Raw genomic sequence first — 12,251 nt, forward strand, 5'->3', positions numbered from 1 at the left:
TTTACACTGCCTGTCAGCAGGGAGGTGTGGCCTTCTCCTGCTCATTTTGGGAAGTGGTGTCGGGAACAGCTAATGGCAATCAGCCATCAGGGGACTGCCTTTATCAACCAGGGTCGGATCGGTTTGTTGTCAGAGTGGGTCCACGTCCATTTACCTGGTCATAACACAAAGAGTGACAGCTTTTATTCTGGATTAGTTCTACATGTGATTTTCTTATTTATACAAAATTGTACTGTTAAAAAAACTATAAAACACCAAGAGCAATAACATTAGTTTAGGTCTCTTCCCTTAATGTATTAGCCCTTGCTTTCAAAGTCATCACATGCCATACTTACTACCTAAATGATTATATTTGTCATCTATACTCATTCTTTCTCATTATGAGGTGAACTTTTGACATCTAACTTTGAATAATTGTGGGTTACACTGTGATGGAACAGAAAACATAACAGTAAGTAGTAAATTGTGGGCCTGACTAAGGTGTAGTACTTCTGACTCTGTTGTTTTAGTCAGGGTTGTGGGAAGAAAGTAACATCTCCAGTGACCCACTTGCTGAACAGGAAGCATTATACATATTTCGTATTATACGCTTGAGAACGACCACAAGTGGGCCGTTCTTGACACTTTCTCTGAAACACAAAATCGGATTCTGGGGAATTTTGAGTCGTTGCAAGATGAAAAGAAGTAGGAGGTGTGCGTAGGTGCTCAATACACCCGCTGTTTTTTCCGTTCATAGATTTAATCGTAAATTCTGTTTCCAATTCTGAAATGGCAAAAGAGATGACATTCCCACGAGTCTCCCATTAGAGGTGTCACTGTTGTAATCGTTCTGATCTGTTGTTGGCCCACACACAATGCGTAACTTTAAGACGATGTTGCAGGTATGCAGGCCGTAGTGCTCAGTTGATCTGGCCATGCGGCTACATTTGGGTACCATTTGAAACGTTCTGAGGTAACAGCAAATAATGTGTTTTCTTTAAATGCTACTATAGTAATAGGTTGGCATTCCTTCTAAATACCGTGAAAAATAATCTTGCAGTACAACATTGATATATTGGGGCAGCGCATTATGGTATTAAAGGCCAATGCCTTTAGAATGGAATATTAGTCTGAGGATATGGTTGCTCAATGCTGATGGTATGCAGATAATAAATGCTTCTCCATACCATGCAAATTAATAACGATCTTCGAAATGATCCACAGATATTGGATTTGCCGTTATTGAACATGGTCCAATTACAAAACAGCAAAGCAAAGATTCAAAGCAAAGTAGATTTTTTCTCATCTTTGACTGCGGGTTTATTGGGTTTGGTTGTTTCTTGCTGTTAGGTGGGTGTGCAGGATCTGTTGATACTTGTTTAATATGTCTTTACTGTGGCGCAATGTGGCAAACTGCTCCCGGTACCGCGGCGGTTCAAGAGACTTGTCAAGGCTTATGACACATGTAGTTTGCAGCTTGTCAGTATTCCCACACAATTGCTGATCAATGCATCCTCCCAAAAATGGGTTATCAATCTGAAACACTGAAAATGTTTAATATATTTTGTTGAACACTTATTCATTCATAATTAAATATCTTGCATATATGGTTACAAACATATAACAAGTTTAGATAAAAGTGTTTCACACATATTTCTATAAATGTTTTTTAGCTGAGGATGTGCAAACGTTCCACATGTATTCATACAAGTAATTTCGGTATGGCCGCGAGCTTCACACTAGTGTGTATGATTGTATAAATCTCACCAGCATATGGAAGGTAACTCAGTTACACCGGAAAGGCAGAAGCAAAGAGAAGAAGCAGGTTTTGAACGGCGAAAGAGCGCCAATCTTACTTCATTCTTCAATACGTGTTCTTTCCTGTACTTTCTGTTCAGATGAGAAGTTAAGTGAATAGTTGAGTCCTAAACTGAGCAGTAGAAATGTTTCTACTAGTAGAATTCAGCATTGGTAGACTGAAAACGTTTTGTGAATATTCTACCAAACACAACTGAGAATAAAACGATTTTGGATTTTTGGTTGTATTTATTTATTTTATTATTTTAAATGAACATTTTACTTTGTATAAGTGAGTAAATAAGACTGATTCAGTCATTTCATTCTCTTAAAGTCAAATTCTGGTGTTTGTGTGATTCACAGAGATTATCATCAGCCAGTTGTGTGACATCCGTTGTGGGTGTAGAGAAGTTTGACACACATACACACACACACACACACACACACACACACACGCACACACACGTCAAAAATGTTTGCTCGGGTTTAATCTACTTTGAATCAACTGAAGAGCTGTACGTGCAAGTGAAATGTTCTTCAAAAGCTCAATGAAGGCATCTGCTGGAGAGAAGAGGCATTACACGCCAAAGTGAGTTGTGAGTGACAACAACGACACTTGGGCTGGATTTTAAGAATCTAAAGAAATGGCCGCTTAACTTTTATTCCCAACCACTTTTCCTCAACCTGTGTTGAAAATGTGACGGAAAAATCAAAGTTGAATAAAATGAATGGGAAACAAAAAAGTCAAGGGACTCAGGTGTCTCAACTAAAATTGTGAAACTGATTTACGGCAGCTGATCTGTCGCACAAACAACTGATGTTTTCAGAAAATGTGACAACCGCCACAGACTCGGGTTTGGACTCGCTGTCTCTCTGCCAGCTGACGTCAGTTAAGATCCTGACAGGGACATCATGAGACCACATCAGGATGAAGTCACAATAATTACTCAATGGACTTTAGTGCCACTCTCTATGATCACTCATCAAACAGCCCGCTGTCACTCACTTTGATCTGGGATTATTACAAAAAAGGCACTTGAGAATGGACGAAAATAAATGTATTATTACAATTATAACAAATACGTGACTAAATAATAATAATTAGTATTACTACTTAAACCAAAACACCTTCAACACCATCATTAAGTTTGCTGATGACACCACCGTTATAGGCCTGATCTCCGATAACAATGAGTCGGGATACGATCACTGTCTCTGTGGTGTCAAGAGAACAATCTCCATCTCAACGTCAGCAAGACTAAGGAGATGATTGTGGACTACAGGAAGAAGCGGCGAGAATACCACGCTCCCATTCTCATCAACGGGTCTGCAGTTGAGGGAGTCAACAACCTCAAGTTCCTAGGGGTCAATATCAGCGATGACCTGACCCGGTCTCTCCACTCCAACACTGTTGTTAAGGAGGCCAGGAAACGGCTCTACATCATGACTGTGCATATATGTTCTATCCTCTTATGTATGTTCAGTGTTCCCTCTCTCTCGTCTGTGGCCTTGCAGCATCCAGCTGCGCTACGGGGCCATCTGGACTCAACGAGCTGGTCGCGAATTTGGCCTCCCTCAAGAGCTGGAGCTCTTTGACAGAGAGACGATTGTTCAGGTCAGAGACTTTGTTATGTTGAGAAATTTAATTATTTTTATGGGACATCGTATTGCAATATTTATTGATATTTAAATATATATATATATATATATATATATATATATATATACTCATTGAGGTGTAACCACACATACCAACTGTGTTCTCATGTTTCAGGTCTCTGGTAAATACCACAGCAACTACATCTATCAGATAAAGTTTGTGACCTCCAGAGGGCGCTCTTTATTCGCTGGCCAGCCACTCTATGTAATTACCTTAAAATCCTTTGTGTTTTTTTTTTACTATTATCATTACCAATTCTCATGTTCATGTGTTTTCATTTGTGTTCATTTTTTCCTTTTGTTGCTCCGTTACAGGCCTCCTTTAACTTCTACGCTTCCCACCCGGACGCAGAGCTCAAACTGCTGAGTGAGATCAATCCTCTTATGTTTAGATGACCTGGTAGTATTATGTTTGGATAATACTTGATGTATTTTCTATTTTAACGATTAGTTGATGACAGGATATGTAGAGAACACACAGGTGACATGTTAATGCAGGTGATACGTGTTTTGGTTTGATCACCTCATAATATCATCACAATATCATGTGATGATATTATAGGGTGCCTTGATTTGGATGGAGATGTTTTTGGAATGTACCACACCACTGTGTGTGTGTGTGTGTGTGTGTGTGTGTGTGTGTGTGTGTGTGTGTGTGTGTGTGTGTGTTTCTGTATTCTCTGAGGCTTTCTTATTCAACTTAGTTTAAAAATTACTGATTCAACACATTTTTCTTGCTTTAAATGTTTTTATTACATAGTGATTTAATAAATCCTATTTGGAACAACAATGCGCCATTGCGCACAACAAGTTGACCAACGAAGACCAACTTTCCCCATTCAGCAGCCTGATGGGAGTGGAGTGAAGGGCGACTCAAGCAGTCACGCTTAGACCATTTATCTGCATTAACTCATTTCTGACCACCGAGTGGTCAGAAAGAATTGTTGCCTAATTAAAACCACGCCTCCATGGCACGGCAGTGTGCAGCTTTGACCACTGGGTGGTGGTAGATACACATGTGTAAACATGAAAACAGAAGGACTAAAGAAGGACTAAAGAAAGCCGAAGACGTGCTGGGCGCATTAACTGTCACCACTATGTGCATGTCAAGTGTGGTTGTATTCTTCATTTGTATTACTGATGAGGAGAGCGAGACGTTGAGATCACGATAACTCGGTCGATTCATCTGAGTAACTGTGAGCTTGTTCCCTGCTGAAGCGAGCATTAGGCCTGCCACAAGCATGGATGCATTTTTCATTGTGCTGTGACCAATGCATGAACATTAATAGAAATGTGGTTACCGATGATTGTTGATCACTTGATCAGAAGAAAAAATGAGTATACGTTAATCGCACGAAAAGAGTTAATAGCTGTTTGTGGCTGTAACCGTGATGGGATAGAAGTTGCAAACAACTCAAAGCGAACAGCTGTAAATTCGGTCCTGGTACAAAAAGTAAAATGTCTAAAAAGACACCTAGATTTTTTGATGAGCAAACAAATGCAAACCAAAGAGCAATGCCCTTCACATTGAGATGCTGCAGTCAATAGGCCATGCATTATCTGACAGGGTATTTTAGATGCTTTGTCTCATGCTACTAGACTGATTCTGCCCTGCTGAGCACATTCTGCTCTGTACAGCAATATCTCCACTGCAGCAATCTATACCCTGCATTGCTCTCTCTCTCTCCCTCCATGCACTCAATCAACAGGCCAGTGTTTTTCATCTTCCTCGTGCTGGCCAGTTGCTGCATGTTACCAATTAAAACACAAAAAAAAGAAACATCCATTTCTGTATATGGAATTGTCAGCTTGCACCCAGAAACATTACTCTTTTCTTTGAGACCAATAGATTTTCTATGAAAACTAATTGTCACAGCAGGATTGAGGTTATTTCACTTTCATTCTATTAATTAAAAAACGGAAACACAATCTCAATCTCATTTACTAATGTCAGAGCACAAAATTAATTTGTAACAGATTGAAAGTGACTATCTTCAAAAAGTTTAGAACTTCCATTGGTCAGACAGTGTAAAACGTCTGGGTGGGTGGGGGGGGGGGGGAGAATTGATTTGAAAAGTGATCCCTTGATAAAGTCACTGAAAACATATTTGAGAGAATATCCACTTGTTTGTTTGTAGGTTTATGTAACTTCTTTTCATTGTTATATTAATCATTTGTATCTCCAATATTCAGTGGGCCTAAATTGTAACATGGCGTTTTGGTGTTTTGAGTGACATGAAGAAAGGGGAGACCAATCATCTCACGCCAGAAAAAGTGCATTTTAAATCCTACATTCTCATGTTTTTTAACACACACGGGGAGGCTTCTTATCCCGGGTTTGCTTTGCAAAAAGCGCTGCTAACACATTATATCGTTTGAACACATGAATAATAGACGTCACTGTCGATGTGCTCAAATTAGAACTCTCTGCTCACTTGCTCACATGGGAAAACCTTGATTGACGACGAGGTCAAATGGGGTCGCTCTAAAGTTATCGGAGAGCTTTCTTGCTCATTGAAAACGTCTCCACCTTCCTCCGCGTTAACTCTTCATTCTCCTTTTCCTCTTTGCCCTCCCACTGGAAAGCATGTCATGACTATTCCACTGTTGGTCCCCATTAGTTCTCATAGCCCAAACTATGGAGGCCCAAAGTTTGATATTGGTGTGTGAGATTCTGTTATGACCCTGAAATACCAAAAGGCTCCAAAGCGCATGCGTGATTAGGGGTCCACTTCCCTGCTTCTGTAAAATGTTCTTTGTAGGTTTGCACACACACGTGCTCATCCAATTGGCCTTGTATGCTATATACTTTTTTACCATTTAGCTAATTAAAACAATAAAGATTAAGATTTAAAAAAAAGAAAAAGACAAGTGTGCCGGAAATGACAATGTCCCCTTCCCCTGGTTTCTTCATTGCTGCATTGGATTTACTTTTTTTTCCATCCTTCTAATTCTCTCTTTATTGTTCTCTCGTCTTCTTCCTGATAAGTGTTAAGATTCTGCCACTGTGACACAAAGCCTTGCCGCTGTCACACTCACACACACACACAAACACACACACACACACAATGCAGCATTTACTGAAACTCTACATGCAAAAATGGTAAATAACCTGAACTCCGCCTGAACCTCGCCATCCCCTCTACACACACACACAAACACACTAATAAATGTGTGCAAGCCCAGATGCTGCACTGTAATTGGCCGCTGTGGCTTTCCTGCTGTAGAGAAGATATTTTTAATGCACACTTAAAGACACACGCACACTAATTTTTGCCTCTGCAACATCTGCCACATCCCCCAACACATGTGCTGGTTAAATGCAACCACACACTCACTCACACACACACACATGCATATGCACATGTGACATGCACACAGCGTAACCCTGCAGGCAGCCCCTCCCTGTTTAACCACCAGCCCCGACATAAGTTCTAAATAAAAGGATGCGGTGACTCACCAAAAGGCACAACCTCGCCCTGTGAGACTCCAGCAGCTGTTTTTTCACCTCCTCAGTGTTTCCCTTGGATTGTTGCCTGTGCTGTGTGGAAAGGCCTGTGGAACCGTGTGCAGCATGTGATGCCTAAACTCTCCACGCAAACTCGAAGTGAGAGTGAAACGATGTAGTCCTGATGGACATTTCTTCATCTCACTTTAATTCTTGCTCTCCAACCCAACTTCTCATATCTGCCTACTTTTCTCTCCAGCTTAAACCCTATTCACGTAATCTTGCTTTATCTCAAAAGACTCCACTTCCAATGCTGGAAAGAAGGGCCTATTTTATTTATTTTTTCTGTTTATCTTGAGTGTTGATCCCCATATGTGGATGGCTAAAGTAAAGGAAGCTTTGATAGTTCATTTTCAATAAATAACCGTGTGGTTGATGGTAAACTCGCTGACAGCGATTGGAAGGTGGAGCTCAGTGCAAAATAATAAATGAATGCCCCTAATTAGGAAATTGTTGATAAGTTGTTAAGCTGTGGCTGCTTTCACTTTGTCGACTCTGACTTAATGACTACTAAGAGTGTGAAGAGTGAGCTGATATTGTTTGAAATGGCTGAAATCTTTATTCAACATTGATGATATGATGATACGTCTCCTTTTCAATCGAAATAGTCCTACCTTGAGGATGCACCTTATGTTTTTTTAAATTAAATCTGAGATGGCAGGATTTATGCTTTTCTTTTGTATATAATCTAATGAAAATGATTTTATGGATAAAGGTTTCAGATGTCTTTCTGTTAAATCCAAGGAATTGCTGTAGCACACTCACAGAAATGTTTAAATAATAGCCCAAACAATACAAACGTTTTAGTTGCTGGTCATTGACGTGGTCCAATTACTGGCTATGTTCCTTGAATTATCATTATAGGGAAACAAGTTTGCACATTTGCCATGTTGTTGTTGTTGTTATGAAACAGAAGAAAACCTCATTTTCTACGTCCGAGGGGCATCACTGCGAGTTGGTCGGGAGTTTGGCCCTCCATCCTCGGATGAGCATTTACTCTCTACTAACCTTACTAGTTAAGAGAGACAGAGGAAGGGAGAGAGGGAGGGGGGGGGGGGCAGAGAGGGGGCGAGCAAAGAGAGAGAGAGAGAGAGAGAGAGCGCGATGGATGTATCAAACAGCAGCCCCCTGCTGAGCGGGGAATGGAAAAGCTGCTGGCACCAACATGAATATTTCAGCAGATAGCTGCAGCTCTCTGAACCACTCTCTCTCTCTCTCTCTCTCTGTCTCTCTATGTCTCTCTATGTCTCTCTCTCTCTCTCTGTCTGTCTCTGTCTGTCTGTCTCTCTCTCTGTCTGTTTTGCTCTCTCTCCCTCTGCAACGCTGTCTCTCTCTCTCTCTCCGTCTCTCTCTCTCTCTATCACCTTTTCCGTATTTCCACTTCCCTCCCTCTTAACCCACCACCCACCACCCCCCCCCCCCCCCCCCCCTGGACCTCTCCCTTTACTCTCTTGTGGAGTGGACAGTGATAATGAAGAGAGTGATAGAGATGGAAAAAGAGAGAGAGGGGGGCTGCTGAATTCCGGGTTGCCAAATTAGAAAATGTTTGGTGAATATGCGTCTGGGAGAGCAGAGTGTTGCTTCTCCTGGGCTGCTCCCCCCCTGCTGGATACGTGTGACGGCGTGGCCTTGGGTAGTTAGACAATAAAAACAGAACGAAAAGGAACAAAACAAATATCGGCAGTCAAGGATTTACTCTGGAGACCTAAATAGATTTAAACTGATATTTTATTTTTAATAATTGAACCACTCTTGCCTTATCTATTTTTGAGTTTAGGTAATGTTGTTAATTTTGTATTCAAAGGGTGTGTGTAAGAAAGTCTGTAGAGCTGGTTAATGTACTGTAGTACAGCAATAATAAAGACCGATAGGTAATAAATTCCCTTGATCAGTAACGGGTTTCCGATGATATAAAATTAGGATCCGGAGCGCAGTACACGGGTGAGACAGTGCTTGGTGGAGTGACTCTGACAACACATAATAAAGATCTGCTGTAAATATGTCTAGAAGTGCCTTGAGATTGGGAAATTAGTTTCAATAATATTCAGACTTAATCTGGGTAGGAGTCTTTAGCGTGTATTTTTGGCCCCCTGACCCATAATAAACAAAGCCCTTGGGTTGCCAGGAGTTTGTCATAGAACAAACTAAACTGATAGTGAGAAAGCATGAGTGATTATTACATGTTTCATCATTTTCATTTGGGACATTGGTGTGGTTGATGTGAGAAGTGAAATTATTTGAATTTACAATCAGTTTTGTTTTCGGTCTCAAATTGTGACAGCTACAATGCCCTGAAGCCTCAGAGTAAAATGGAACCCCACTTTAGGCCATAGTGGTTTATCATAATGGATTTATTCCCTCGCTCAGCCTGTTGTATGGGCTAATTCAGTCCGTTTCTGTTGGGACTGTAACAGGAGCATTGCTGATAGCGCTCATAGTGCCAACACAACAAGTCAGCCAAATAGCCTCCAACCCAGATGTAATGTACAACAATTTGTTTATTTTTCTCTATCAGCCAAGGTTTCTGAAGCTGGCTGACCCTTATCTGGATAGCAATAAGTGGATGCTTCTCCCTCTGTGGTGGATATATGGGGGGAACATAATTTAATCCCGATGGACGTTTGTTAGCTTTGTGAAAACCCACTCATGTCCTACTTCGAGGTAGAAGTTTAAACTCAATGTGGACCCTACCCTGCCTTGATGCATGTAGATTATTGTTATCCAAGTAACGATGGTAGGTGGTAAAACAGCTCTGTGGCCAAGTTAATCATAATTAAACTCAATTTTAATTAATTATCTTGTCTTATCTTTTTCATTATTTTGTGTAAAAGTATTTCAGAAATGATCTTCCTCTGTCCGTTTTCTATCTAACTATTTTCCACCTACATGCAGTTCAAATTACTTCTGAAAAAAACACTCACAGGAATCTGCAGAACTCGCTCTGTTTGAATAATTTGTGCAAAGGCAATAATTATCTTTTTTATACAAAATAATCTAGGATTAAGAAGAAATGACAGCAACGTAATATTTTGTGAAACAGAAATTGGTGGAATCGGGAGTAAAGTGATCAACACATGGCTTTGGAAGAATCATAATGTTTACGTTGTTATACTTATTCTTGGACTGGACACTCTGCTGTCTGCACTTGACCATGCTCCAGTCTGTTGAAAATGAAGTTTGTTCATTTGAGCCACCAGGAGGTCCCAACTCAGTATGCGCAGTGTGCCTTGTGTGCCTTGTGTGTCCTGCGTGGCGCCGGATGGTGAGGCGCTGGCTGGTTAGTTTTCCATCTGCAGATATGCCTGACATCATAGAGGCCCAAGTGCTTGCCCCTGGCCAAGATATGGACCAATGGTGACCTCTGATAACACTGCTGCTATAAATGAGTTTGTATGTGTGTGTGTGTGTGTGTGTGTGCTGTGTGTAGTATAACAGATAAGAGCGAAAGTGCACGTCTATGGCTGGAAAGTGTGTTCATATGTGTCTGTTTCTGTGCGTGTGTGTTCGTTTAACAGTCTGCTTAGTGTTTCATGGTACTAAATCGTTGGTTCTGTCTCATCTCACACACCGCTGGACAGCAGGGTCTGCACTACCCTGATAACACACACACACACACACATCGCATACAAGCACACAGTCGGACTTGCAAGAAGTAGCTTTCTCTCACACATACACACACATGAACCAAGGCCACGTTGTGACTCCCTGTAACATCTTGACTTGACAGACCAGTAGATACTCCAGCCAGTGTATATTTGCCTGTTTGTCCTGCTGCCTTCTTGTTCCCTTGTGCCAAGTTCAGTATTGTTTAGCAAATTAATTGAACAAAAAAAGTAAATACAAATTAGTAGAAAAAACGTTTTAGTCAAAATAAAATGTCTACTTAAAAACAAAGATACAGGAATAATATAACGTGCAGATAAACATTTGAATAGGCTAAGTCCTCAGCTGATTTAATTGAGGATCATCTGCAGGGACAGGTAGAGCAATTCTGAACTACAATCTGGATAGAAGAGATAAATAATGTTTTTAAATCCCTTGCAGCCATTTGGTAGCCATTCAGGGACGCATGGAGGCATATGAACTCTTTTTGCTTGCAGTCACATTTTGTTATGGTCAGAGCCTGTGGGCATAAATTACTCTAATCTTGGTCAGACATTTTGTGAAGTAAAAACTGCAATGAGCATGCATGCAAAAGAAAAATGCTGTCAGCAGTAGGCACAAGCATATGGCTTGATTTTTGTGAGTGTCCCAGGATCTGATGTGCACTCTGTGTTTTACTAACAAGTAAAGAAAGAAAGCTAAAGGGAAATAGATAAGCGTAGAGAGGAGATGGGAGAACTGATAGCAGAGGAGGTGGAGAGAGCCCGGCGGCAGAGGCAGATGAGAGAGGGATAGATAGGTGAGCAGAGAGAGAGAGAGAGAGAGAGAGAGAGAGAGCGATCAAATCGTTCCAACGCAGAGGTTATAAGCTCTTGAAGTCACGTAGAGCAGTGAGAGATGGCAATTAACCACCTGTGTGTGTGAGAGAGAGAGAGACAGAGAGAGAGAGAGAGAGAGAGAGAGAGAGAGAGAGAGAGAGAGAGGAGACAGAGAGGGAGACAGAGAGTGCTACATGTATAATCTAGGGTTAATACTGCTGGCTCTTAATGGTAATTTTGGCCTGTCACTCATCTAAAGGCCATCGCTGTGGGCCATCAACCCGCCGCACACAACCACTGGTACCCAGCAAATGTCACCATTATCACAATGTGCATTCGTGTGAGTGTGTTCTTTCTTGTTTTCCTCCCAATCAGTTCTTCGCCATGTGTTGGTCTACCTTTCTATTCACCCGCCATCATACCCCCCTCCCCTCCCCCCGTCTCTCACCGCATTGACCAGTCAGCCCTTAAATATTTACGTGCTCTGAAGCCCACGTGGATCGATCTCTGTCCGTCTCTGCCTCACACTGAAGGAGATCAGTTACATTCCCAGGTCTCCATTTAATTGGCTGTTAATTATTCATATTGTCTGCAATTCCAACAAACATGGCTCCGATTTTAAGATTTCTTTTAAGTACACGGCAGCAAACATTGTCTCTTATCTGTAGAAAGTGTTTTTTTCACCATGGGGACGAATCTAAACCATCGATAATACATGGAAACATGCTTGTCAAGAGAGAATTCACTTGGTCTCTCTGGAAAGACGTTGTTGTTTTAGTATTTTTTGGTTTCTTTGGAAAATGTGCGGTACGGAGTTCTTTAAATTCTCTTTTTTCCAACTTGAGATGTATATAGTTCATTTTTTTAAAAGGTGTCTGACACCAAGT

At 41.1% G+C, this 12,251-nt stretch overlaps 1 protein-coding gene across 1 annotated transcript; it reads left to right on the top strand.

Annotated features, from left to right (window-relative positions):
- The first annotated feature begins 3,042 nt into the window (after positions 1 to 3,042).
- On the top strand, positions 3,043 to 3,831 carry LOC119197961 (zymogen granule membrane protein 16-like). The gene is made up of 4 exons (XM_062565501.1): positions 3,043 to 3,167; positions 3,292 to 3,391; positions 3,551 to 3,640; positions 3,751 to 3,831. The coding sequence occupies exons 1-4, from the start codon at positions 3,043 to 3,045 to the stop codon at positions 3,829 to 3,831; spliced, it is 396 nt and encodes a 131-aa protein (XP_062421485.1).
- Positions 3,832 to 12,251: the final 8,420 nt, after the last annotated feature.

The sequence above is a fragment of the Pungitius pungitius genome, chromosome 11 (genome assembly GCF_949316345.1).
Source record: "Pungitius pungitius chromosome 11, fPunPun2.1, whole genome shotgun sequence".
Classification (NCBI taxonomy): Eukaryota; Metazoa; Chordata; class Actinopteri; order Perciformes; family Gasterosteidae; genus Pungitius; species Pungitius pungitius.